We start from the raw sequence: 26,852 nt of genomic DNA, 5'->3' as shown, positions 1-26,852 counted from the left end.
GCAGCCGCTGTCCGCACGCCGGTGCTGATCCACGCAGAGGCCGCTGGTTGCCCCGGTGCGCTTCGGCGGCCGGAGCGAAGCTCGAGGCGCCCAAAGCCCGCAGCCAGGTAGAAGGGCCGGGGCCGTGCCAGGCCCCGCCCGGCTCGGCGCACGATGCCTCTCGAAGCCCGCACGCCCGCCGCCTCCGTGCAGCAGCAGCCAGGCCCCGGGGCTGCCGTGCTCTGAGGCCGCGCTCGTGCCATGGCCGCCCGGGGAGGACCGGGCCCGGGCTCCCGGCACCGCACGCTGCTCGGGCTGCTGCTGCTCTGCCTCTGGCTGCCGAGCGGCCGGCCCGGAGAGCCCGCCGCCCCGCCGTCGGGGGTCGATCGGCTGCTCCAGGACTTTCGCCGGCAGCTGCAGCGGGCACGGCCGCGCGAGGAGCTAGAACCGGAGCTGCTCGGCGGCCCGCGGGAGGATTGCCCGGGCGCGGGCGGTACGGCGGTCTACCGGGCCGTACCGGATACCATCATCCGCACCCAAGACTCCATCGCGGCCGGAGCCAGCTTCCTGCGCGCACCGGGGACCGTGCGGGGCTGGCGGCAGTGCGTGGCGGCCTGCTGCTCCGAGCCGCGCTGCACCGTGGCGGTGGTGCAGCTGCCCCGGGGGCCCAGCGCGCCCGCTCCCATGCCCGCGCCCCGCTGCTACTTGTTCAACTGCACGGCGCGGGGCCGCAGCGTCTGCAAGTTCGCGCCGCTCCGGGGCTACCGTACTTACACTCTCAGCCGCGCCGGGGACGCCGCCGGGGGCTCGCCCGGGCCGGGTAAGCGCCGCGAGTGTCCTGCCCTCCGGGCATCTGCTACCAAGCATGCAATGTCCTCTACTTCCAAAGGACTGTAGCTGCGGATAATCGGAAAAGTGGATCACATTTCTCAGATTTAGGGATAGGTACTGAGAAAGTCCAGTAGATGGGCAGAGAGGCAGGTGTGGTGGGCTGCTTCTGCAGGGCTGATTAGAGAGGACTAGCGGATATTCTATTTAAGAGGGTATCTCAGAGCCTCCTATTTCCAATCATGATTAGTTTTATTTCGTCTCGTGTTTTATAAAGAGTGTTTTACGGCAGGAAATAGCAAGGACAAGATTTGATTAGATGCCAAATTGTCCCTAGCACCTGCCCACTGCTTCCTGGTTTGGCTCTCTGCCTGTACCTACTTCCTTTAGACAAAAAATATGAAGGAAAACTTGTCACCCTGCCTCCACTCTTCTCTCCCACCCCTTCCCTACAAATGTTTCCACATTCACGACCCTTTTGTTTTGGCCTGAGTTTAAGCAGGGTCAGCCGTGTGCTGAGGGGTTAGGAACTCTGTCCTGGGGCACTGGATACACACAGTGGATACTGTGTTAAAAAGTGTGTCTCTTTAAAAGACCTAAACAGCTTGTCGATCCTGTGGTTTTAGATGCAGGTGCTCCAGAGGAGCCAAGACAATGAAGGGACAAAAAAAAGTAGGAGAGAAACAAAATCCCTGCCCCGGGTTCTTTGTGCTCATCTAGAAGAAAGTGGCATTGCCACGGGAGCTTTCTGTAAAGCTGGGAAAAGAAAAGTCAGCAGGGTTAAGAGCATGGCCAGAAACAACAGTGGTTTTTCTCTTTTCCCCTTTGTCCTTCCCTTCTCTAGAGGGAGTTTGCCATGACCACTGGCATGGCCTCTCTGGGGAGCACTGACGTGTCCAGACTTCTTCAGGTCTTCAGCAGCGTGGGGATGCTGAAGGTGCAGCCTAGGCCCACAGACTGCATTTGTGGGTCCCCTCATGGAGGGCAAAGGGTGTTTTACAGAACCTTTTGAGTTCTTTATGTGTCTAAGACTACTTCAGTTTTCCTTTCTGGGTTATTATTATTTCTTCCCCCCATTTCTTGTGACTCTTGTGAGCGTGTGGAGTTAGAGGATAAATAAGTCAAAGTGATTTAGCAAGGCTCCTTGTAGGGAGTTGTGACTGGTTTATTTGGGGTGAGTTAAAGGCTCACGGAGACGTGGAGCGGGGCTGGATGGGATAGACTAGAATAGATTTATAGCATTACCCATTAGCCGGTATATTGGCCATGCTCATTGAGTTTGATGTTAAAAGCTATTTTGAGCTCTTTACACATGTGAAGTCACTCTGTCCTCACGACAGCTCAAAGGTCAAATCCTGTTGTGTGGAAGGCTGACCTGGAAAGCAAGTTGCCTGAGGTCCTCTCAGCGAGTAGTTTGCTGACCTGAGCCACCGAGTAGCTCAGTGCTTTTTCTAGCAGCCCCTGAAGGTCTGTCCCCCACAGCTGGGATAATGAGGTAGACGTCAGGGATGGTGGGAGAATATAGGAATGAGGGGGAGATATCTTGATGAGACAGAACCTACCCGCTAGAAAGTCTGATGAAAGGAGAATGCTCGAACTCCTGAGTCCCTGAGTTTGAGTCTAGGCTTCTCCCATCCCAAGATAATTATCTTGGGACTTGCTCTGTGCTTTGTTTGTGTTCTAGCTTAGATTGTTATAATAACCAAGCGTGGGTGTTTCTTGTGAGTTATCAAGGTGGTACCGGTGTCTGTGGTATAGTTAGTTACTTGGTTGGTTGATGTGACTGACTGGAAAGATCGAGAAAAGAAGGCTGTGGTGTGGAGGCTGAAGTCCTTGGGATCTTGAAGGAGCTGAGAATATAATCTTCCAGCATTCAGAAGCCAGAACCTTTGTGTTGTTTGGATTGACTAGCCTGAAACCCAGACTCTGTGGGTAGAGCTTGGAAAGGCAACCCTTTTCCATATTAGAAAAACCAAAGCTGTGAGGTGGAATTCTGCTGTCTTCCAAACAGACCTCCCTCGGCTGCCTGTCTTCAAACACAAAGCAAGGACTGACCTTCCTGTTCAGGGCTGATCCCTCCGCAGGCGGCTGACTCATCTCCAAGGATCTGGCTCACATTTTCATCCTCTCTCTTTTGCCTTAGGAGTAAACACTTACAGTTCATGAATAGTACTAAGATTATTTGTTGGCAATGTTGGAGAAAATGCATTGAGACTTGCGACTCTGACCACATACAAATCCCAGATGTCCATTTATTTATTTTCACATCGTTTATTTATCAGGCATGTTTATGGTCATGCCTGCCATAGCATATATGTGGAAGACAGAAACAAATTTGCAGGAAATTCGTTCTCTCCTTACACTGTGTGGGTCTTGGAGGTCGAATTCAAGTCATTAAACTTGGCGTCGAGTGCCCTTATTTACTGATCTGGCCCTATGTACACTCACTGGCCCTATATACACATGTATTCTCAAATTAAGCCACAGTCTACTCCCTAGATAGGAAAACTGAAAGCTAAATTCACTGTTACCTATCTGGAAGGAAGATGTCTTCAGATCAATTAAGTAGATCATAAAGGAAAGATAGATTTTATTCAAATTCACAAAAACTTCATGTCAATAAGTAAGGAATTATGAACAAGAGTCTAGGAAATATCTTAAAATATCAATAGAGCTGAGGGTTGGTTTAACAAAAGTAAATGAGCCAAAGATTCAAGTAGACAATTCCTTGGAGAGGAAATAGAGTTGATAAGCATGGGAAGTGTCCAAAGGTAAAGACAGTTAGAGGCTGGCACATAGCTGTTCAGCAGTGCACTTAGCTAACATAGGAGAGGGCCTAGGTTCAATTCCCAGTACCACCTCAAAAAGGGGGGGGGAATCAAATGTAAACATCAGCTTACACTTACTAAATTGTAAAAAAACAAAACTACATTTTTTAAACTTGGCAGGCATGTGAGAAACTATATGCTCAAGGTCATTGACAGTGTAAATTTGTACCAATCTCTTGGAAACCAACTAGGAAATAATTTACTGGACATTTAAAATATCCATTCTTCTAGATCAATGGTTCTCAACCTTCCTAAGGCTGTGACCCTTTAATACAGTTCCTTATGCTCTGGTGACGGCCCCCTACCCATAAAATTATTTTATTGCTGCTTCAAAACTTTCATTTTGCTACCGTTATGAATTGGAATGTAAATATTTTTGAGATAGAAGTTTGTTGAAGGGATCGTGACCTACAGGTTGAGAACCACTCTTCTAGAATTTTTTTTTTAAGGAGAATGATCTGTGCTAGAGAAACAGTATGAGCAAAAATATGTTCATTGTGGCATTGTTTATAGTGATAAAGTTGATGAAAAATAAATGTCCAATTTTAGGGGTTAAGAAATAAAAATGGAGGCCGGGCGTTGGTGGCGCACGCCTTTAATCCCAGCACTCGGGAGGCAGAGCCAGGCGGATCTCTGTGAGTTCGAGGCCAGCCTGGGCTACCAAGTGAGCTCCAGGAAAGGCGCAAAGCTACACAGAGAAACCCTGTCTCGAAAAACCAAAAAAAAAAAAAAAAAAAGAAATAAAAATGGGCCAGGCAGTGTGGCTCTGTGGTAGGACACATGCCCAGTGTACACAGCCTCTAAGTTTCATCCCTAGAAACCCAAAAGAAGAAGTCAAAATGGAAGTCGTGGAGTCTATGTAATTTCATTGACATTGCCAAGATGTCTGAATAAATATTAATGGGTGGAATAGAGCAATCCATTAATGGATCCCACTCTATAAATTATTAAGGTAACAAAAAAATACAGTGGAAGCAGCCTGTGATTTAGAAGGATCGGATGTAGGTTCACCACTTGCGTATGATGTCAGTCGCCTGACTCAGCTTCTCTGAGCTCATGTCTGCCACTCATGATGCCCACTTCAGACTGACAGTGGGTGCCAAGTGAGGTGGTGCCTGGAGAGCACTCAGCATGCTGCGTGGTACAAAGAGCTCACTCACCCTAAGTTATAATTACGTAAATACGATTGTGTTTGATCATCAGTATCTTATGGGAAAAACTGGACTGCACATATTAGATAGAATGAGAATCATACTGGAATTGTGGATATGTTTCTTTCTTTTTTTTCTGGAATGATGCAATTTAAGAAATAAATGATCGACTCTACAGCCTGGGAGAGAAAAACAAACAAATAAAATGCACTATAGCGTTCCTCTGTATTTACCTCTGTATCTTCCCTTCTCTGGCCCCTCCTCAGTCCCTCATCCTGCAGTCCTATTTTTATTTCTCAGCCAATCTGTATCCTTCGCACCAGTTGGCACAGATTGGGAAGGTCTTATCAGGAAGGTTCCATTCCCGGCAGTGTGTTGTGAATGAGGTCAGCTGACATCGTTCTCTAGCTTACATCCCACCTTGAAACACTCAGGCTCGATTGGTGTGAGTCTCAATTCCCCTCTGTCTTACCTGCTGTGTTTGCTTTCCAAGAGAAGTCGATGTTTCCATAGTGCTAACATGGTCGATCACATATTTATAATGGAAATTCAAAATTGCATTTTTCTTGTTCTTGGTAACTGCTGTCCTTTGTTGCTCCCGGGACTGTTTCTGTGTAGATGAGCTCTGGTTTGTTTCAAAGTACATTTTACAGTATAATTGGCCTGGACTGGAACTGAGGAGGGATTGTTATCTCAGAGGTCATCAGAGGTCAGGTTGGGATGGGAGGGTTTCCCTGGGTTCAGAAATCACATCTATGGCCCACTTAAACACAAATCAGTGACATCCTGACTTTCCTTCAGGGGAGGCAAGATTAATTTGTTTCACGATAGGAAAGATATTTCAGTGCTTTCCTAACCCTTCCATGTAAAACTTTTGAAGATTTTTAAAAAATATTATTGGGGGGCTGGGGAGATGGCTCAGCAGTTAAGAGTACCAGCTGATCATCCAGAGCACCCAGGTTCAATTCCCATCACCCACATGGCAGCTCAACTGTCTGTAACTCCAGTTCCAGGGGATCTGACACCCTCACAGACACACAAATGTGGACAAAACACCAGTGCACATAGAGTAAAAATAAATCATTAAAAAAATTAAATAGATTATTAGTTTTCTATAGCTACTGTGAACAGCAGGAACTTCATACTCCCTCTTCTACTTGCTAAAATTTCATGTCAGAATAGATTGCTGGTTTATTGTTTGAAAGGGGACATAGTAAAAGTTAACGGGAAGATAGATTTTAGTTGATATTTATTCTTTTTGAGGTTTTTGATAGACTGATCTGTTCTGCAAACAAGATAACTGCTCTTCGTGGGTTGGAAAATCAGGGAGTCATGCCTCTGAGGTCTGTTGTCTTTCACAGGTGAGGATGAGCCTCCACTTAGCAAGGCCGGGAAGGATGTGGTTTTGCATCTGCCCACAGATGGGGTGATTCTGGATGGCCGAGAAAGCACAGATGACCACGCCATCGTCCATTATGAGTGGACGTTGAAGCAGGGTGACCCAACAGTGGACATGAAGGTGATTCATGTCATTCTTTTTGTTGTTTTTTTGTTTTTGTTTTTGTTTTTGTTTTTCAAAACAGGGTTTCTCTGTGTAACAGCTCTGGTTGTCATGGAATTTGCTCTGTAGGCCAGGCTGGCCTCGAACTCATAGAGATCCACCTGCCTCTGGCTCCCCAGTGCTGGGATTAAAGGGGTGTGCCACCACCGCCTGTCTTGGGAAGTGGATTCTATAAGCTCTGCTTGTTTACAGGCATTCTGTGTCCTTCACAGTCCCTGAATGCCTTTAAACAAGCGGAGCTTGCATAAAATGGAGAAATTATAAAATCAATTATCCTAAAAATGGTTATTCTATAAACTCCCTTTTGTGCTTAAATAAACAGTCTTGACGATTTACTTTGAAGCTTGCCAGGATCCTGCTCCTTCAGCTCAAGGGGAATGTCTTACACGGTGTTTCAATAATTCTGATTATTTTTAAAAAGGTTTTCTTTCTTAGTATAAGATTTGGGTAGTATCCAAGTGTGATGGCATATGCCTGTACTCAGGGGGTTGAGACAGGAAGATCACAAGTTCAAGACCAGGCTGGACTACATCATAAGTTCCTAGCTACCCTCAGTTAAAAATTTGGCTAGGAAGTATGAAAGAAATGAGTATAAAGAGGGAGCTAATAATAGAATTGTTATTGTGTAAAGAATAATTCTTCTCCTCCTACTTCTCTTCTTGCTCCTCCTTTTCCTCTTTGTTTTTTTGAGACCAGGTTTCTCTGTATAGCCTTGGCTGTCCTGGAACGTGCTCTGTAGATGAGGCTAGCCTTGAACTCACAGAGCTCTGCCTGCCTCTGCCTTCCAAGTGCTGGGATTAAAGGCATGCGCCATCACTACCTATCTTAGTTCCTCATGTTGTGATGACCCCAACCATAAAATTATTTTGTTGCTAGTTCATAACTGTAATTTTGCTACTGTTAAGAATCATAATGTAAATAACTGATATGCAGGAAATCCAAAGAGGTATCGACCCACAGGTTGAGAACCAGTGGCCTAGCATATTGTTAGTCAGCCCAAACAGTCTATACCTCCCTGTATGCACTGGCGTGAGCTCTTCCCTTTGGAAAATGATGATCGCATCCTTTTGCTCTGTATAAAGGCTCTTGTACTGGTTTTCAGACCATCTACCTTCTAGTCTGATCTGGATTTTCTTAGGCGTGTATCCTTCATAAACTCTGAAACTCCTAACAGAATTCCCCCCATGTGCTATGGCTCCTTCTGACCCGATGCTCCCTCTTGTGATCTGAACATTTGTCTCAACGCCTGTTAACGAAGCTAATTGCATGAACTGTTTTAGTAGCTGGGTTATATGATACTCAGTACTTAGTACTGAGTCTTCTGTTAGCAAGGGTTCCTGCCACCTGCTTCTCTTTCACGTGACTGCCATCATGGCACCCCTCTCCTGTGTTTGTGTGAGCGACTGAGCCTGTGCAGGACTGCCTTCCTGTTTGTCTTCCTTACACCTCAGCTTCTTGGTTAATTTGTACATCAGATGTCATTTCTTTTTTCCTTTCCTTTTCTTTTTCCCAGACAGGGTTTCTCTGTGTAGTTCTGGCTGTCCTCATTCTGTAGACCAGGCTGGTTTCAAACTCAGAGATCCGCCTGCCTCTGCCTCCTGAGTGCTGGGATTAAAGGCATGCACCACCACCTCCTCTTCAGAAGTAATTCTAACTTTGAGTGCCATCTATCATTTATTCTTATTTCCGTTTCAAGGTTATCTGTATCGTTTCTAAGGGGAAAGGAGGAGCCAATGCCTTGTTGTGGGGCGAGGGGTGGGGGGAGCAGTGTACATGTTCATGTGTGTTCCTGGGCCTTGTGCTCGGTCAGCTCTCTTCCCTGAACATGTCTGTCTGACAGGTGCCTCAGCCAGGAACCCTGGAGCTGTCCCACCTGAAGGAAGGAGCATACATCTTCCAGCTGACTGTGACAGACACCGTGGGCCAGAGAAGCTCCGACAACGTGTCTGTGAACGTGCTTCCCAGGATCCACTCCACGGGAGGTGAGAAGGAAGTCCTCCCATTGAGTTCCCCACGGCCAGCCAAAGCCCAGCTGTTCAGGGAAGGATGGTGTCTGTGGGATTTTACATCCTGGTGACACATTTCAGGAGCTCTTCGTCTTATTTTTGGTGCTTGAAGTTTTTGCTAAAAATGTAAATAGCAAACATGGGCTCTATATGTAGGACAATTTGGCCCCACCGGTTAGAGTACAGAGAACATTCTCAGAGCATAGACCATGGGCTAGTGGGTCCTGTGAGCTGACCTTCCACCTTTCCCCTTTGACCTTGTCAAAGACAGTGCCCAGCTTTTCTAGGAGAGGGTTTTGTGTAAAGACAGAGGGTCTTTCTCTTATGTGTGGTTGAAGTGTGCAACTAAAGACTACAGTTTAAACAGCCCAGCCAATGGAAGCAGGGGGCAGGGTGGTGCTTGCTAAAAGCTGGGGTCATTTGTGTAGGAAATGCTTGTCAAAATTCCAGTTAAACAGAGGAGTACGTTTTAGGAACCTCCGCTGCCCAGCATGATGACTATGGCTGATAGTAATGTACATTCCAAAATTGCCAAAAGACCAAGCTGAAATGTTCTTCCCACAAAAAATTAGTAGGTAAGGTGATATATTTATGAACTGACTTGATTTAGTCTTTCTACAATATGTACATATATCAAAACATACTGTTCTTTACCATATATCTATATACTATTATTGGCCATCCATTAAAAACAAAATATGGGGTGCAAGGAGGAAAAGCATACCATAGGATAGAATGGAGACTTGACTGTATCAGTACTTCATATAATAAATCATTAAAAAAATACAAGGGAGAAATGTATGGCTAATGAGTACAGTTAGACTAAAATATGCAAGGTACATGAGTGAGTTGAAAAGCCCCACTCAAAAATTTTCACAGAAGCCAGGTATGGTGATGCAAGCCTTTAATCCCAGCACTCAGAAGGCAGAGGCAGGCAGATTTCTGTGAGTTCCAAGACAGCCAGGGCTACACAGAGAAACCCTGCCTTGGATAAACAAATGAGCAAAAACAATAATAGAAAGCAGTCAGCATGGTGCTGTTCCTATCTGACCACTTACTGGTTCAATTAGAACCATGGAGTCATGTATGAAATACCATGTATGAACGGTGGAAAACAGAGGTGGGGACATAGACCGAAGTTTCTGTGTCCTTTAGTGTATATATACACACACACACACACACACACACACACACACACACACACACACACTGTAACCTGGTTCAGTTTTTGAGTATCTTGACATCTCTAACACCTTTCAATGCTGGGGGAGACCACATATTCAGCTAGCAGGTTTGAGAGCATTTCAGTATGAGGTAGAACAGTGATTGCAAATAGGGACAAACCCCACCTGATGCTGAAGGCATTTTTAGGGCAGGAAAATAAGACACTTGAACTTTTATTTTTATTAATTTTCAATCTTCTGGGAATTTTCAGTTTATGGGATAAGGTGTATGATGTCTTATGCTCTGTGTGTGCATGTGTGTACATGCAGCATGTGTTGTGTGCCTGCACTCACACAGGTATGTGTGACGGTCAGAGGACAACTTGCAGGGCGTTGGTTCTCTCTTTCCAGCATGTGGGGTTCTGGGATTGACCTCATGTGCTCAGGCTTGGTGACAGGCACCTTCGCCCACTCAGCCCTGCAGTCCCTCTCGGGTACCGCATCTCAAAACACAAGCACATGCATATTATTTATGAATGAATTTCAGATGTTTAGTAAGACAGTTAAAAAGTCTGAAGAGGTCTATTCCATAAAAATATAAGTTATAAATGCAGCTCTGTTTCTAAAACTACACAGAAGTAAGGACAGCCCTGTAATCCGGGGTTTTCCTGTCACGTGTGTAGGGTTGCTTGGTTACAGCCTCCTCGGTCCCGTCTGCTCCCCCTGGTGGCGGTCGCTGACTCTGCAGGCCTCTGTCTGCATTATGTCCTTTCTTCTTTGGGATCAAACTATCTTCTAATCTGGCACCCAAATAGACTCACTTTCTAGTCTTTTCGTTGACTGCTTTTCAACAAAATTAGTATCGATCTCATCTGCGCGTATCAACAATGCTTAGCTTTTGCTGTTAGTGGACTCTCATAATTTGCCACCCATGTTCCCGAAAGAACCTTTTAGTTCATCCCGTCACCATCAAATCATAGGACCCGTTAAGACCTGATTCTAGCTAGATGTCTTTTATATCTATTACTCGAGAGTTACCTCTCTTTTTATTAAATTTATTTTTTTAACTTCTATGTGCATTGGTGTTTTATCTGCATGTATGTCTGTATGGGGGTGTTGGATTCCTTGGAACTGGAGTTACAGACTGTTGTGAGATGCCATGTGGGTGCTGGGAATTGAAGATCAGCCAGTGCTCTTAATGGCTGAGCCATCTCTCCAGCCCCCACCTGATTCTTACTTAGCAAAGTTGGCTTAATCAAGAGGAGAGAAAAATGCCTTTCAAAAACACATCTGTAGCTCCTACGCATTTCACTGCAGACTGAAAGATCCAAGAGGAAAAAAATGCCATTATTTCACAAAAGTATATCCACACTAGCCAGTAGCTACATATATAGATCGTCCTCCACAACACTGGCGATCTGGTCATCTACATGTAAAAGTCAGCAGCAGAAAGGTAATCTCAAGAAAAAAATGTCTTACTTAAAAAAAGAATTCAAGATACAGACTATATAAAATGGTGTTTCTACTGAAACATGGTCCACAAAAGGCTGGGATAGTATCAGGTGACCCATCTGATGCGGGGCCTGTGATGGATAAGTGAGGGAATGGATGCAAAATGAGCAGCAGGCAAAGGAGCCCGAGCAATAAAGCCTTGGAGAACAACTTCCAGACATGGAGCTCTGGGGCAGCCCTGAGAGTTCGAGGGTGGGTAGGTGATGGAGGGACCCACTAATCTGCTGCCCCAGCTCTGTGTGTCTTCCTCAGCATCCCTGTCATTCTACCCTGCTCGGAGTTCCCTTTCCCCAGTCATCCTGACAGGGACGTTAACTCTCTCTGCAACCCTGCGACCTGAGACTTGTTCACAAACAGGATGCTCCCGAGTGTGCTCGAGATACCATTTCTCCTGTGAGAACGGCTGCTGCATCGACATCACCTTGGCCTGTGATGGAGTGAGGCAGTGTCCAGATGGGTCGGACGAAGACTTCTGTCAAAACTGTGAGTCAGTTGCCTGGCCTTATCAGGCGGGGATCTGGAAGGGGTGGCAGAGGCTTGTCTGTGTTCTTGCGATAAAAATGGGAACCCGGTGTCCTTCCACTGCTGGTTCCAGGAATAACTTTCCACGGAAAAGCTATGCTTGAGAACTCACTGAGGCTATAGTCTGAGTTGCAGATGACAGGTTTTGGGTATTGCATATGATTTTTTTCAACTTTCCAAAGATTTTCCTTATCTTTAAAATATTACATAACATACACTTTAAAAAAAAAAAAAAGCCTGAAGCAGGGCGGGGAAGATGACTGACTGAGTAAAGGAGCTTGCTGGAGCCTCATGACCCAAGTCTAATCCCCAGGACCCACATGGTGGGGAGAGAGAATTGACTCTGACAAGTTGTCCTCTGACCTCCACCATGTGGTGTAATACACCTTTTTTGTTGTTGTTTTGGCTTTTTTGTTTTGAGACAGGGTTTTGCTATGTAGCCCTGGCTGTCCTGGAACTTGCCTTGTAGACCAGGCTAGCCTTGAGCTCACAGAGTTCTGCCTCCTGCCTCTGCCTCCTGAATGCTGGGATGAAAGGCATGCACCACCACCACCCAGCATGTAATACACTTTAAAAAAAAAACTAAAATACATTAATGTTTTGCCTTGATTTTATTTATTTTATTTTATTTACTTATTCATTTGGTGATACAGACTTGCCATGTAGCCCAGGCTGACTTCACACTCACAATCCTCTAGCCTTAGCCTTCTGAGTCCTGAGATTATAGGCATTGCTTCCTTCCACCGTGCTTGGCATTGCTTTTCTAGTTTTTAAGGACTATTCATGGCACACTGGGGTGTGGCTAAGGTGGAGCTATAAACCAGGTCTGTAAGCTCGTGTAGTTAAAAGTGCACCATAAGAAAAAAAAAAGTGCACCATAAGAAAGAAGAGCTGTAGAAAATGTTCTAATAAAGTGCTGGTGTAAGGAAGGGCGGGGGGAGGTCCCAAAACATAAAATTGAGGAGCCGAGAAGTAACTCAGTGGTTTAGTGTTTGCTTCATGTTCATGAGGTCCAAGGCTCAACCCCCATTGCTATGAAACAGACACACACACACACACACACACACTCACACTCGCGGTTGAATTTCTCTTTTGTCTTTGTCCATGTTAGGAAAGCTCCTAAAAGAGGAAAGAACACATTGCCCATTTCAAAAGTAAGCAATAGATTTTATTGGGCTCTGCATGTCTTAGCTGAGTGGGATATTAGCCTCCAGCAGCCATGATTTTAAATCAACTGCAGATACAGTGGTCTCGGTTCAAGTTCAGAAAAGAAATGCAAGGCGGAGGAGGTGAGAGTTCTTCAGTATCCGTGTAAAAAAGGTAAATGTGGAGGTCTGTGGTAGTGATCCCAGGACAGAGGCAGCAGAGACAGGAGGATCCAGGAGCCTGCTGGTTAGCCAGCCTAGCCTGCTTGGTAAGTTCCCGGTTCTAAGCCACAAAGAAGAGAATCTGTCTCAAAAACAGAAGTGGATGGTTCCTAAGGAACAACAGGGTTGTCTCAGGCTGCCACATGCAGTGTGGCACACACACACACACACACTTACACACAAAGAAAGAGAGAGAGAGGAGAGAGAAAAGAAACCCAGCAAGTAACCGAGTTCTTCCACAGTGGGCCTTGACCGCAAGATGGAGGCATACACAGCGGCTCCTTCTGCCCAGCCAGGAACCACAGGACTGAGTGAAGGAGACCCCCGGTTTGAAAAGCCCCAGAAAGCCACGCCCCACAACCAACCAGTTGCTGTATCCCACACAGAGAAGAGGATTCACTCCACCCAGAGGGCGCCAGAAAGTCAAATCAGTCCTGTCATGCCAGGTAAGGACTCAAAATGAGTTCTCCATGAATAATAGTCTTTGTTTTCTGTTGTTAGTATGGCTAACAAAGTTATATTTTATGCTTGAAGACCATCAAGGAAATGTACTCCAAAATAGAATGATTTACAAATTGAAATGAAGAATTTGGCCAAGACAAAATAAAACAGAAAGCAACCCTGACATTTGTACTAATACAGCGAAGGAGCTCTGGAGCTGTAGGTCAGTGGAAGGCTTGTCCAGCATCCAGAGTCCCTCAGTTTGATCTCCAGCACTGAAAAGAAACCAAGTGTTGGTTTATGGAAAGGAATGTCTAGTAAAAACAGTCCTCCCTTGATGTCTTGATATCCCTGAGGGATCCATTCCAGGGCCCGTGAGCACCAAAGTTCAAAGACGCTCAAGTACCATCTATAAAAGTAGCACTATGGGGCAGCGAGACAGTTCAGTGAGTCCAGGCCCTTACTGCAGAACCTAACGACCTGAGTTCCAGCCCCAAGGATTCACCTGATGGATGGAGAGAACCCAATCTTGCAGGTTATCCCCTGATCTCCACACATGGGCCATGGCATACATGCCTGCCCCACCCACATACATACAAAATAACTAAATGTAAAAAAAAAAAAAAATAGCATGTGACCTATACACACATCCTCCTGTATGCTGCAAACCATCCCCGAATTACATGTAATTCCTTATATAGTATAAGTACTAAATAAATAGTTCTTATATGGTATTTTTTAGGGACTAATGATACGTCTCTGTATGTGTTCAGTGCAGGCACAATTTTTTTGTGCATGCTGAGGACTAAACTCAGTGCTTTATACATGCAAAACACTCACTGAACCATTGAAATACACCCTCAACCTCAAACACGGTCTTTTTTAAGATTGTGTAGGGCATGTATAAATGTTTGGTTACACAGTGAATGCGTGCTCAGAATGTCCTGCACCCCTGGCGTCTGGGGGCACAGATGCTGTCTGTGTTTGCTCAGCGTCTCGTGGCACAATGGCTGGATTGTCGTGGGATATGGATGCAGCTGTGGGGCCTGTTCTCTGTGTGGTCCAAGTCACCGTTAACAAGGCTGTCTTCTTGCATCCAGACTAGCTGGGAGGAAGGAAAGCCGGTTTCCAGGCCTGCAGAGTGGTATAAAGCAGTGCTGTGTGCCCGTTTACATGGGTTCTGTTTATTGGGAACTTAGGAATTTGTGGGTAGTGTAGCAGATCAGCCAAGTCCTTCAAGGAACTGGGATGAAATATGAACAGAAACCCAAACCTTTTCTGCATACGGGTGTGGCATTCTTCCTCTACTAAATACACCAAAACCTTGAACCTTGGCTTATCTTTTGGGTAATAGTTATATAAAAAGGTCTTTTGTTTTAAGGGCATTCATTCACTTATTATTTCTATATAGAGTCAAATTGAGGGTCTCATTCATTGTAAGCTACTCTATCAGCTTTAGGGACTTCATTATTTCTTTTGAGAGTCAAGTCTGATCATTTACTTGTTACTCTTCAAGACTTGTTTTGGACTGAACTCAGAAGTAGAAGCGCTCACCGAGGCCAGCCTACATCTCTTGGCAGTCTATTCTGGGTGTTTTTCTTTGGCTCCCTTCATCCTCTTGGCCATAAGTTTAGCACATTCTGCAGCCTCCTCTTGGCTTTTCTTAGTGCATTGTTTCTTTAAAGCAATATCGAGTTTCAGGACACGTAGAATAATAGACACTGACTCTTGGGTGCTTTGGTGTGGGAGGCCACATAAGCTTCCTAGTGAGATCTGAGCTTGCTTTACACAGCAGGGCTGCACTAGGGGATGGCTTGACCACACACATGGTCACCAGGTGTCTGGGATGGTCTGCACTTGGCTGTGCTGGAGGGAGGTCTTTTGCTCCACCCCTTGGCATTCCTTTAAAAGCTCTTTAGAAGAGACAGAAGGTGCTAATGGGTTTGGACCCAGGCCCTCCCGAGATATCCTGTGTTTCTAACTCTCTCCCTCTCCTCTATATTTCTATCTACATATTTCTCACTTCTCCCTCCTCAAGAATACCCTGGGGGAAAAAGAGGGAGCTGGTCTCCCTCACTTTGGTCCTGGGCTTTTTACCTTCTTTGTTTAAGAGCTTTCTAGAAACATTGGTGGCCATGATCTTCTTTAGAGAGATTGACAACCTTCAGGTACTGATAGCTCTTTTGGGCACCAACCATTGAGGCACAGTAGTATCTGTCAGTCGGGAATAGCCTTCTCCCCCTCCCTCCACTTTCTTATAATAATCAAAAATATACATTGAGAACATAGAGATGGTGTCCACACTGCATGCTTGAACAGACTTGCATTTCCTCTATCCAGTTCTCATTGATCTATGACAAGATTGCCCCATACTCAACAGCAGGGGGACTCTGTCATGGGTCAAGGCATCTTGCTTCATGGGAAAACCTTGTCTGTGGTTCCCACCACTGATTCAGACCACATAGCCCTTCCACTTTTCACCCAGTGCATCGGCAGCCACTTCTGTGGCCATGTGCTTCTCACAGAACATACGAAGCTTTCGTTTATCGTCCACTTCAATGAGTCTCTGACAGCTGGTACCTAGGAAGGAGATATTCAGCTTCATCTTGAATGGCCAACCTCCTAGAAGGTGCCACAAAAAAAAAAAAAAAAAGCCTTAAAGACTTGTTTTAAAGGTTTCCTTCCTCATGTTCTCGTCTAGAGTTCTCACATTTCATGTTATGGGGCGACTGATCAGAATCTATATGATCACAGTTCCAGGAAGATAGTTTGGATCTATGAAAGTGTAGTCTATGGAACAGCTGTAAAAACTTGTGTCCTTCCAAGATGGCACTGGGAATCCATCTCAAAATATCCAGTGTGAGGAGGTTCATTTATCACAAACCCCAAGAATGTAATGTTAGAATGTCCTCCTCCAGTACAGCACCCCACTGGGTCAGTACTGACAGGACTCCTCCTCCAGGAAGTGCGTTCCACCAGATGGTATCACTGTTAAGGCATTGGCAGAATGTACATCCTGCTCCCCACCCACCTCCTTGCCTTCTGTCTGACAAGGAGAGAGCCTGGCTTTCCGGCCCTGGCTGTGAAGTCCCCCAGCCTTGAAGAGTCCTAAGAGGCTCTTATGCCACAAAGTCCCTGATCCTCTTCAGATTCCCTACCTTGCCATCTCTGGTATTGGAGACTGCAGTCTCCTTGGAAACTCTACTATTGTCTGTCTGTCTGTCCCTGACATTAGTAACTCCTTCTCTAAGAAACTCCTTAGTCTTCAGTAGCCCATCTCAGTGTCCTCTTGACCCACCTTCCCCTCATCTAGACCTAACACAAATGAGGGTAATCAAGGGTTATTTCCCTGAGATTTTGAGAGGAGTAGGCCCTCTTTCCTTGACTTGTTTACTTCTGTGGAAAATGCCATTTAAGACAGTCCGCAGATTCCTTTACATATCCTCCATTGGGGCACAGGGAGAGATGGTGATCTTAGAACACTACCCTATAGGAAAATATTTGACTATTCATAAGCAGCGATTAGGGGAGTAAGGTTTGGACTCTAGGGACTTTAGCCAGGCAGAGCCTGGTCCATGGTAACTCAGCTCTGAGGACCTCACTTCAACCCTAGCCCCTGCAGAGTTAGTATCCTTCCTTCATTGGTAGGAAAAAACATGATAATCAACTTAAGGTTGTTTAAATCACTTCTAGACCATTTGGAGAGGGCCCTTTACAAGCACACTGGTCCCTCGGTATGAAAATAAGCAAAGGGTGCCAGGACATAGCTCCGTGGTGGAGCATTAGCCAACCTCTGAGTTCTGTTCAGTGTGTGTCACATGGACACCTTTCCCAGTGCTTTAGTGTGTTTAAATGTGTAAGAAGAATAAACAAGGTCAGATTCTGGAAGTTCGCACGACATGATGCGAAATCATTCTTCACCTTGAGCAGATCATCTCACTCCGAGCCATGAGGTTTGTGGGGTCTCTGACAGAGAGCCATCTTCTTTTGCCTCCTGAGTGCTGAGACTAAAGGCATGAGCCACCATGCCCAACTGGCCTATGTTTATTTAAAAATAAACCCTGCCGTTCCTTTCTCTAAGTCTGTCTTTTAAAAAGTAAATAAGGGAGCCAGGCGTGGTGGCACAGGCCTTTAATCCCAGCACTTGGGAGGCAGAGACAGAGGCAGAGGCAAGCAGATCTCTTTGAATTCAAGTCTAGCCTGGTCTACAGAGTGAGTTCCAGGACAGACAGAGTTGTAACAAAGAGAAACCCTGTCTCGAAAAACAACAAAAAAACAAACAAACAAACAAACAAAAAACCTTAAATAAGGGACTGGAGAGATTCCTTGGTGGTTAACCAGAGAAGATGAGTTTGAACCCCAGCACCCACATCAGGGGATTCGCAAGTGGCCTCTGTGGGTACCCACATACATGTCATAAACTCAGACAGACAGACATATACCTAAATTAAAAAGTAAACCTGTAATTCCATGCCTACTTCCGGAAGTCTTTAATGTCCCTTTAACATCTATCTGTTCACTTCCCACAGACAGTAATTCCTCAGGAAAGAACCAAGAAGAGGGAAGTTACGTTTTCAAGTCCAAGAGTGATCTCGCACGAGGGGACCACCCAGCCCCAGAAGCAGGTCAGTGTACGCCTTGGAAACACGCTGCAGAGCAGTGAGGTCCACAGGACCGCCCAGCCCCAGAAGCAGGTCAGTGCACGCCTTGGAAACACGCTGCAGAGCAGTGAGGTCCACAGGACCGCCCGAGCCCTGGCTGCACGTCAGGTGAGGCTGTGAGAGTTCAGGCTGAAGAGTGCTCCAGGACCGGAACTGTCTTCTCTTCTTCAAGGTCACGTGCAAAAGGCGCCCTTGACAGCAGCCTACTGTCTTTGGCTCTCACTCTGTCTTTCCCACATCCTTCCAGGGATCACTCTATGGGAAAAGCCACACTTGGGGCGCAGAGGTTAAGAATACAGGCTCAGCTAGGCATGGTGGCACACGCCTTTAGGCCCCACACTCGGGAGGCAGAGGCTGATGGATCTCTGATTTCAAGGCCAGCCTGGTCTACAGAGCGAGATCCAGGACAGATCAGACGCCATAGTTCAAATTCCGGCTCTTTCACTCAACTCCACAACCACGGCCAGGTCCTCATCTCTGGATTCTAGTGACTTCATGGGAGGTGACAGCAATAACTCATCCTACCTCACAGGAGGCTGTGGAGGGTGAACGCCACAGTGTTTCGTGTATACTACATGGTTCGGTTGTAAATGATGGCTGTTAAGATGGAGTTACCTGTGAGGTAGAAAAGCGAGGAAGATAGTGTGCTCTTAATGACAGAACATGCCAGGAACATGGGAAGTACAGGAGGCAGGTAGGACACTGACATGTGGAAGGTCAGTTTCATCATTTGGGTTGTTTTAACTGGAAAGAGCACACTGATGGTCCTGTAGAAAGGCTTTAGCCCTGAATCCTGCTCATTAAGTCATCAAAAAGACCTAGGGGAACAAAACATAATCCTTAAATTATTGATTTAAACCCGGACAAAGCTTTCTTTTCCCCCTAGATTATTCTTTGTAGTATCTGTACAACAGTGGTCATTTCCTTTTCATGGCTGGGTAATACCAAATATAATTTTTAAACAACTGATGTCTGAGCATAACGCAGATATCAACAGCTGTCTGTATCCACTGCAGTCTGCTGGCCCATTGAATGTGACTTGTCTCTGAATGTTAGAATGACTCCCTGTCACCTGTCAGCATGGAGAGAGAAGCCAGCCCGTCTGGAGCCCATGGCCACTTGTCCCTGGAGGCTCAGTTCTAATGGAGTGCTCCTTATTCTAGTTGTTAAGATGGTTTGAATATCATTCCTGCTCATATAAGCAGAATAGATCATTCATCCTCTTAGTGTTTTTTTATGGTACAGAGTTGGAATGTATTAAGCCATTTTAATACATTTTTAAGCATGGGTATGAAAAAGAGAGGCTTCACTTTAGGTAGTTACTAACAATTCTGTCTCTGTGTTTTAGAAGGAGTTGGAGAAAAAATAATTTCAAATTACCCAAACTGCAAGTATTGAGGAAACTATGTCAACTAAGGATTAAACATCAAAGAATGAATGCTATGTGGTGGGGCTGGAGAGATGGCTCAGCAGTTAAGAGCACTGGCTGCTCTTCCAGAGGACCCAAGTTCAATTCCCAGGAACCACATGGCAGTATGGCAGTTTACAATGATCTGTAACTCCAGTTCCAAGGGATCTGGCACTTCATACAAACTCAGGCAAAAACACTAATGTGCACACACACACACACACACATACACACACACACACACACACACACACACACACAGAAGTGCTATGTGGTGGACATGCCTGTAACCGCTTAGGCACAGCCTTGGGAGGCAGAAGCAGGAGAGTGGCTTACAAGTGTGAGACCAGCATGATCTACATAGCAAAATCCTGTTTCCAAGAGACAAGGGGCTGGGATGATGGCTCAGCTAGTGTCTTAGTTAGGATTCCTGTTGCTGTGAAGAGACACCATGACCACAGCAACTCTTAATTGCAGGGTTTTTAAAAATTAATTTATTTTTATTTCATGTGCATTGGTGTTTTGCCATGGGTGTCAGGTCCCCTGGAATTGGAATTACAGACAGTTGTGAGCTTCTATGTGCGTGCTGGGAATTGAGCCCAGGTCCTCTGGAAGAGCAGTCAGTGCTCTTAACTATTGAGCCATCTCCAGCCCTCATAGCAATATAGAAAACATTTAATTGAGGTGGCGGCTTACAGTTTCAGAGGTTCAGTCCATTATCATCATGGCTGGGAGCATGGCCATGGGCAGGCAGACATGGTGCTGGCTACATCTTGATATGCAAGCAACAGGAAGTAAACTGAGATACTGGGCAGTATCTTGAACATAGTTGAGACCTCAAAGCCCACCTCCACAATGACACACCCCCTCCAACAAGACCACACCTACTCCAACAAGGCCATTGTTAATAGCTCCATTGCCTTTGGGGAGCATTTTCTTGCAAACCGCCACAGCCAGTAAAGTGCTTGCCATACAAGAACATGAACATAATTTTGGGCCTGTGGCAACCACACAGGAGCTGGGCATGGCCACATAGATATGTAACCTCAGCCCTGGGGAAATGGGAATGGATGGGTCCCTGGAGCTCACTGGGCAGCTATTCTAGCCAATAGATGAGCTCTGGGTTCAATGAGAGACCTTGTCTCAAAAGATAAGATGGAGTGGGGCTGGAGACATGGATCAGTGGTTAAGAGTGCTGGCTGTTCTTCCAGAGGTCCTGAGTTCAGTTCCCAGCAACCACATGGTGGCTCACAACCATCTGTAATGAGATCTGGCTCCCTCTTCTGGCCTGAAGGGATATGTGCAAGCAGAACACTGTATACAAAATAAATAAATAATAAACTTAATAATAAATAAAATATATATATAAATAAAAACTCAATATAATAAAATAAATAAATAATAAAAAGATAAGATGGAGTGTCAACCTCTGACCTCCATACATATGTACATGCACTGGCAAGCCCATGTACACACACACACACACACACACACACACACACACACACACACACACGGCTGTGAGCATATACACACACAAGTGTACATACACACAACTCAGTTTAAAAAGAAAAGAATGTTTCAGTATTCTGGCGCAAATACTACATTATAGATGTTTGTGTATATGTGTATGTGCGACACACCCACACACTCACAGAGAGAGACCCAGGGAGAGACACAGAGCCCTAAACAGGAATTCACAATCTCATACCTGATTTGGGAAACAGATTTTCATGAATTTTGTTTTGTCACCCTAGGTGGGCCTGAGCCACAGGATTAAGATGTCCACCCAAAATTTGCCCCCCCCCCCCCCGCCCCCGTCTTTAGCCTAAACACTGCTTTTCATCTTTGATCAAGCCAGACTCGGAGGCTAACAGCCCTTCCCTGTGCAGGTGAAACTGGGGCTGTTATATTCCAAGCTGAAGTGGTTTAGGGGGTCTCTGAGCTCCTGTGGGAGGAGAACAAAGCCTTCCTTTGTCTGGGTCCTGACACTTGCGGACCACTTAGCCCTTTGAAAACATCTTTCATCAGGACGGCAGTAGGAGCCAGTAGTGGCCACTAAAACCTCGATGCAGGGAGAAGCAGTGGTTCTGGATGCTTCCAGACGGCCGGGCTGTGGGACGGGTGGCTCTAGAACCAGTTTCTAAGCTGTGCATTTCCTCACAATTCTATAAGGGAGCACTGGCCCTACCCTAAAATGTGATATCCGTAGCCACTAAAGCAACTTCCGAATCCTTTCCTCATGTTCCAGACACAGGACAGTCCTGGGTATTCGGATACTATCGTAGAGTTTGAGAGGCCCCTGGTGTGAAATCATCTTGAGGTCATGTCAAGGTGAGGCCAGCTACACCTGGGGCCAGTTGTGAGTGCCTAAAGTGAAGGCTGTCTGCAGAGAACTACCCTAGCTTCCAGCCTCAAACAGACCTGTGTGCTTGCCCCACCCTCTCTTCCTTCCCCACCTCTGCAAGGCCACCGCTCCTGAGTCTCGATGTGGTCATTTCCCCAGTGGCATTTTGCCATCTTCTCTTAATCTCCATTGGTTCACACCCTCTGTGGCTGCAAGCAACCAGGTCTCTTTCAGTGCATAAAGAAGAAAACAAAAAACAAAAAGAAAGAAAGAAAACAGCCCGGTCTCCTGTAAATAAATGTCCAATGCTAATCTAGTCGGCTTCCCAGGCTCCACCCTGTGCCCTCTGGGGCATCCCATTCACCAGAACCACTTCCCTCTGGTGCCTTTTCCTTCTATTGGCTTTCCGCATCTCTGTTCTCTGACAGATCTTGCCCTCTGGAGCCTGCCCCTGTCCCTTCTTCCTTTCTATCTATTGCTCTCACTTTCACTGTAGCAGCTACTATCAGTGTGCTAACAGCTCCTAGGTATCTAGACCAGGTAATCAAAGAGCCTAAGGGGACATTCCACCTGGAGCCCCTACAGCTGTAGTTCTCAACCCTTCTGAGGTTAAATGAAAGGGTCACCTAAGACCATTGGGGATATGTGAGTCCGCTCCTCTATCCATCTCCAGGCAGGTCTGCCTACATACAGATATGCTCACAGACAAATATTCAGAATTGTATTAAAGAGTTGCAGCGTTAGGAAGGATGAGAACCACAGCCCTACAGGCACGTTAACCAGAAAATGCTCCACAGTATATACATATATTCAAGAACAAACATATGTAACAAACTTATCTTCTTCCATCTACCAAATTGAGCTCCCACATAAAAGCCAAATCACTCTAGCAAAAATATTACCAGACACTTCTTCCTATCTTTAGATTTTTATTTTATTTTATTTTATTTATTTATTTATTTATTTTATTTTTTTTTTTTGGTTTTTCGAGACAGGGTTTCCCTATGTAGCTTTGCATCTTTCCTGGGACTCACTTGGTAGCCCAGGCTGGCCTCGAACTCACAGAGATCTGCCTGCCTCTGCTTCCCGAGTGCTGGGATTAAAGGCATGCACCACCACCGCCCGGCTCCTATCTTTAGATTTTAAACACAACTCTGTCGTTGTAATATTAACATTTATTTGCAGTCTTTCTAGTAAATGCCTATCTTCTCAGGTTAAAGTTATCCAGACATGTTCTCACATCCATCTTGGAGAAATCGGCACTGTAAGGACTAGACCACAGGCTCTGTCCTGAATGGGTGGGGGTGCTCTAGGACATATGACACAGTATTAGATGCCCCCATTTCCATTGTTTGTAAAATGGCTATAATGTTAGTACCAGCTCACATGGTTGTGAGCATTCAGTTATTTCAGCTATAAAGCTGGCATTTAGTATTAGCTTATCCTTGTGGGGTATTTTTTGTGAGCAACAAACAAACAATTGCTTATCTTTGATTACTAGCTCTTAGGCCAGTGTCCGGCACATGGAAAGCTATTAATCAACACAGAATAAATATGCAAAATGGAATGTTTCAGAACCAAGCTACACAGGGAGATATTGGCTCCTTTAGTTTGTCCAGCTGCAGGAAGGTGCAGCTAAAAATAGCCTCACCATCATCCCAAACCTGGCCCTACTCCAGTGTAGAGGGGACTAAGAATAGAGCCTGCTGAGTTTGACTGGAGACACATCTCCCATGCCGCTTCCAGACTCTGGAAAACTACAAGCTACTCTGGTCTGCTGTCCAGGTCCAGCTCCAAAGGAAAAAAACAATGGCCAAAGTTACACCAGCATATTTTTACAATTTTAGTTTTAATTAAAACATAACACTACTTCTTCCTCCCTTTTCTCTAACTTCTCCTGTGCTCCCTTCCCCCAAAAAATACATGGCCCCTCTTTATTATTGTCACACACACACACACACACACACACACACACACACACACACCCTGCTGAATCTGTTCAGTGTTGCCCATATACATTTGTTTTTAGGGCTGACCAAGTACACTAGCATATTTGATGACAGTTTTCAATATGGTCTACTAGAAGATAATAGGATCCTTGAATGTAAAAAAATTAATTTTCTGTATAGGGGTGTTTTACCTGTATGCATGTCTATGTGCCACGTGAGTGCCTGGTGCCTATGGAGGCCAGAAGAGGGCATCAGATCCCCTGGAACTAGAGTTACCGTTGGTTGTGAGCCCTCATGTGGGTGCTAGGAATTGAAGCTGGGTACTCTGGAAGAGCAGTAAGTGTCTTAACCATGGTACCGTCTTTCAAGTCCTGGAAATTGATATCTTAAGCCCTACCAGAACCAGAAATCAAGAGTTAGACGATAGCTAATAAGAAGATGCTTATGTGTGAATCCACCAATGTCACAAGACTATAATGAGAACATTTCTCGCGGTTGCAGTCTCTAGGATAGTTGGAGATAAGGGTGGTCTCATTGCCATGTTTTCACTCCTGATGCCAGGCAACTTTTGCACCAACCTGGTAGAGAATTTGGTTTTTAAGTGGGCTGGGTTTAAGATTAGACCTACAGTACATAACTACACGGGGGAATTAACCTCTCTGTACCTTTGTCGGAAAAGCAGAAATAATACTAGTACCAACTGGAGGTGTTCAGATGGGGTAAAATAATGCATGCCGGGTGCTCATCATATAGTAACCAGTAGCTGTCACTGTTGCCAACTGCTGACCAGTGCTTCTCCCCTCCCCAAACCTTGCATAGGTGCAGTGTTACCCCTGGCACTGGGTCTGGCCATCACTGCTTTGTTACTTCTCATGGTGACTTGCCGACTCCGGCTGGTGAAGCAGAAACTGAAGAAAGCCCGTCCCATTACGTCTGAGGAATCTGACTACCTCATCAATGGGATGTATCTGTAATGAAGATACTTAAGCAGCTGCGGGCGAGGATGGGCTTCACTTACAATTTGTCCCTTGGGTTCTATCCTTAAGACCTGTTGCTTTAAATTGTGCAAGATGACAGTGCGGTTATAAACCTTGTTTTATCATGAAATTTTATCATTTTTCCTGGGAAGTAAATGTCTTGAAAGGTAGAGAGGAATTCATGAGATTGAAGTGTATAGTATGCTGAGACAGAAAGTCAGTATGCCATGTGGTGACAGATGGCAATGCCCACCTTTCATTTGAGAGGTGCCAAGTGCTGGCCCCCATAGCTTCCCCCTTGTCTTCCAGCCCTCTTCTCCACTGAGTTCTCATGAGCTCCATTTTCTTTTTCTCTGCCAAATAGCTTTGAAAAGGGATCCTAAATGAATTACACTCAGTGAGATGATACCATAGCAAGTCTGTATGTTATAAGCATTCTGAATAGGTCAGCAAAGTCCTACAGGAGAGGGATATGGGTTCTCCACTTCACCCCACCCCATGCTTCTGACATCAGGCCATGGTGGTAGCTGCCATGTTTGGCTGACCTTGGAAGAATACCTTTTGGTTAGGAGCAACTCTAGGTGGGTATGAAATGAGATCAAGGTGTCAGCAGAGGACCTGGAAGGCAAATAGAAGCATAGCCGTGGGGTAAGTGAGTGAGGACATTAATGTGTCATCTGCTCAATGCTGCTTCATGGTGTGGAGCACACTGACTGGTTTATATATGCACTGGATTTCAACATGAGCCTTTCTGATGAAAAAGTGCGAATTATCAATCAAAACATTGATGTCTGGGTACGGTGTTTGTAAAGATGTCGCCATATTTAAGTATCACAGGCCATCAATGGAATGAGCCAGATGCTTCCCCTTGTGATGTTTTACAGGGCTGGAGGTGGAATCCAGGAGCCTGTTTGTGCTAAGTGCTCTACCATTGAGCTACACCCTGCCTTCACCCTCTTTTATGATATTAAATTGTTATAAGGAACCAGCGGTGGTGGCGCACGCCTTTAATCCCAGCACTCGTGAGGCAGAGCCAGGCTGATCTCAGTGAGTTCAAGGCCAACCTGGTCTACAGAGCAAGATCCAGGACAGGCATCAAAACTACACAGGGAAACTCTGTCTCAAAACTAAAACAAAAAAAAAAGTTATAATGTACAATCAGCTAATGTCAGGATGTATTTCCAGGGCAAAAAGCACTTTTGCACAAACTCCCCATTCCAGGAAATTAGCGTCCAGCTTAGCATCTTTTAAATTTGTAGGCAGTAAAGGCAGATTTTCCCTCATCACTCAATGCTGGGTTATACACTCTAGAGATTATTCTGAGGGGACTACATAGTGTGGTGCCCAATTATAATCATGATATTCCTCTTTTCTTTACTGTGAGTGGCAAACATTGAAAAAAAAAAAACCACTGTAATCTCATTCGTTTTAGACTGAATGTAAAGTAGGTGGTTCCTTTAACAGGGGGCTTGATTTTGGTGAGGGAATATAGCCTATCAAAATGCATTAATAAATGGGTAGTTCTAGAAAAACAAGTGTTTGCTTTTGTCTCTTGAGACTCCAAGTGTAGCCTTTTGCTGAATGTTTAGAGCTGAGCAATGGTGTCAATGTTACACTGGTGGCCTGAGAGATGAACTGTGTGAGTGAACTTATCTGTACTCTGATGCTGTGCGGCTCATTTTTATAGAGAACGTCACCTACAGCCATACCCAGTAAGATAGAAACTAATAAGGCATGTTTCTTTCTGCACTTCTTTTATATACAAAGAAATTAACTACGATCTAGTATTGCTATTGTTTTGAAGTACTTGAGAAAAAGATGTCTTGTATGTACTATTCCTTTAATAAACTATTTTATTCTTATGCTTTTAAAAAACTCCTTTATTATAAATTGCAGGTTACTAAATTTGCCCAAATTGTTACTGTATTATTTGGATTTACTCATACCGTTTTCACAGAGAGGGAAACAGAGGGTTGTAGAAAAGGGAGTCGCCCGAAGCCACATAAAGGGCTGGAGAAGGTCAAGCCCTACCTAGTAATCCTCACCTAAAGCCTGGGTGATACCTTGAAGAGCCAACTTCTCAGTGACTGTCTAACTCAAATTCTTCCTCTGCAACTCAGAAACTATTTAAAGGGCCACAGTGGCCATAGTT

General features: G+C 45.3%; 1 protein-coding gene across 2 annotated transcripts; it reads left to right on the top strand.

Annotated features, from left to right (window-relative positions):
• Lrp11 (LDL receptor related protein 11) lies at positions 1-26,562 on the top strand. Of its 2 annotated transcripts, none has more exons than XM_006984455.4 (7): positions 1-799; positions 6,148-6,305; positions 8,188-8,329; positions 11,386-11,511; positions 13,160-13,363; positions 17,888-17,983; positions 24,543-26,562. In XM_006984455.4, the coding sequence occupies exons 1-7, from the start codon at positions 241-243 to the stop codon at positions 24,695-24,697; spliced, it is 1,440 nt and encodes a 479-aa protein (XP_006984517.1). In that variant the 5' UTR covers positions 1-240; the 3' UTR covers positions 24,698-26,562. The 2 variants fall into 2 exon arrangements, with proteins under 2 accessions (XP_006984517.1, XP_076408917.1); XM_076552802.1 differs by having other exon boundaries at positions 107-799; positions 17,888-18,052; positions 24,543-24,679.
• Positions 26,563-26,852: the final 290 nt, after the last annotated feature.

This window comes from Peromyscus maniculatus, chromosome 16 (genome assembly GCF_049852395.1).
Source record: "Peromyscus maniculatus bairdii isolate BWxNUB_F1_BW_parent chromosome 16, HU_Pman_BW_mat_3.1, whole genome shotgun sequence".
Classification (NCBI taxonomy): Eukaryota; Metazoa; Chordata; class Mammalia; order Rodentia; family Cricetidae; genus Peromyscus; species Peromyscus maniculatus.
The sequence above is the reverse complement of the archived record's forward strand: the minus strand, read 5'-3'. Positions and strand labels throughout refer to the sequence as shown.

Excerpts from the sequence above, each read along its gene's own strand:
- Lrp11 (XM_006984455.4), top strand. The coding sequence starts at position 241 with ATGGCCGCCCGGGGAGGACCGGGCCCGGGCTCCCGGCACCGCACGCTG. Across the intron at positions 800-6,147 it reads CGGGGGCTCGCCCGGGCCGG|GTGAGGATGAGCCTCCACTT; the intron begins GTAAGCGCCGCG and ends TGTCTTTCACAG. Across the intron at positions 17,984-24,542 it reads CCACCCAGCCCCAGAAGCAG|GTGCAGTGTTACCCCTGGCA; the intron begins GTCAGTGTACGC and ends AACCTTGCATAG.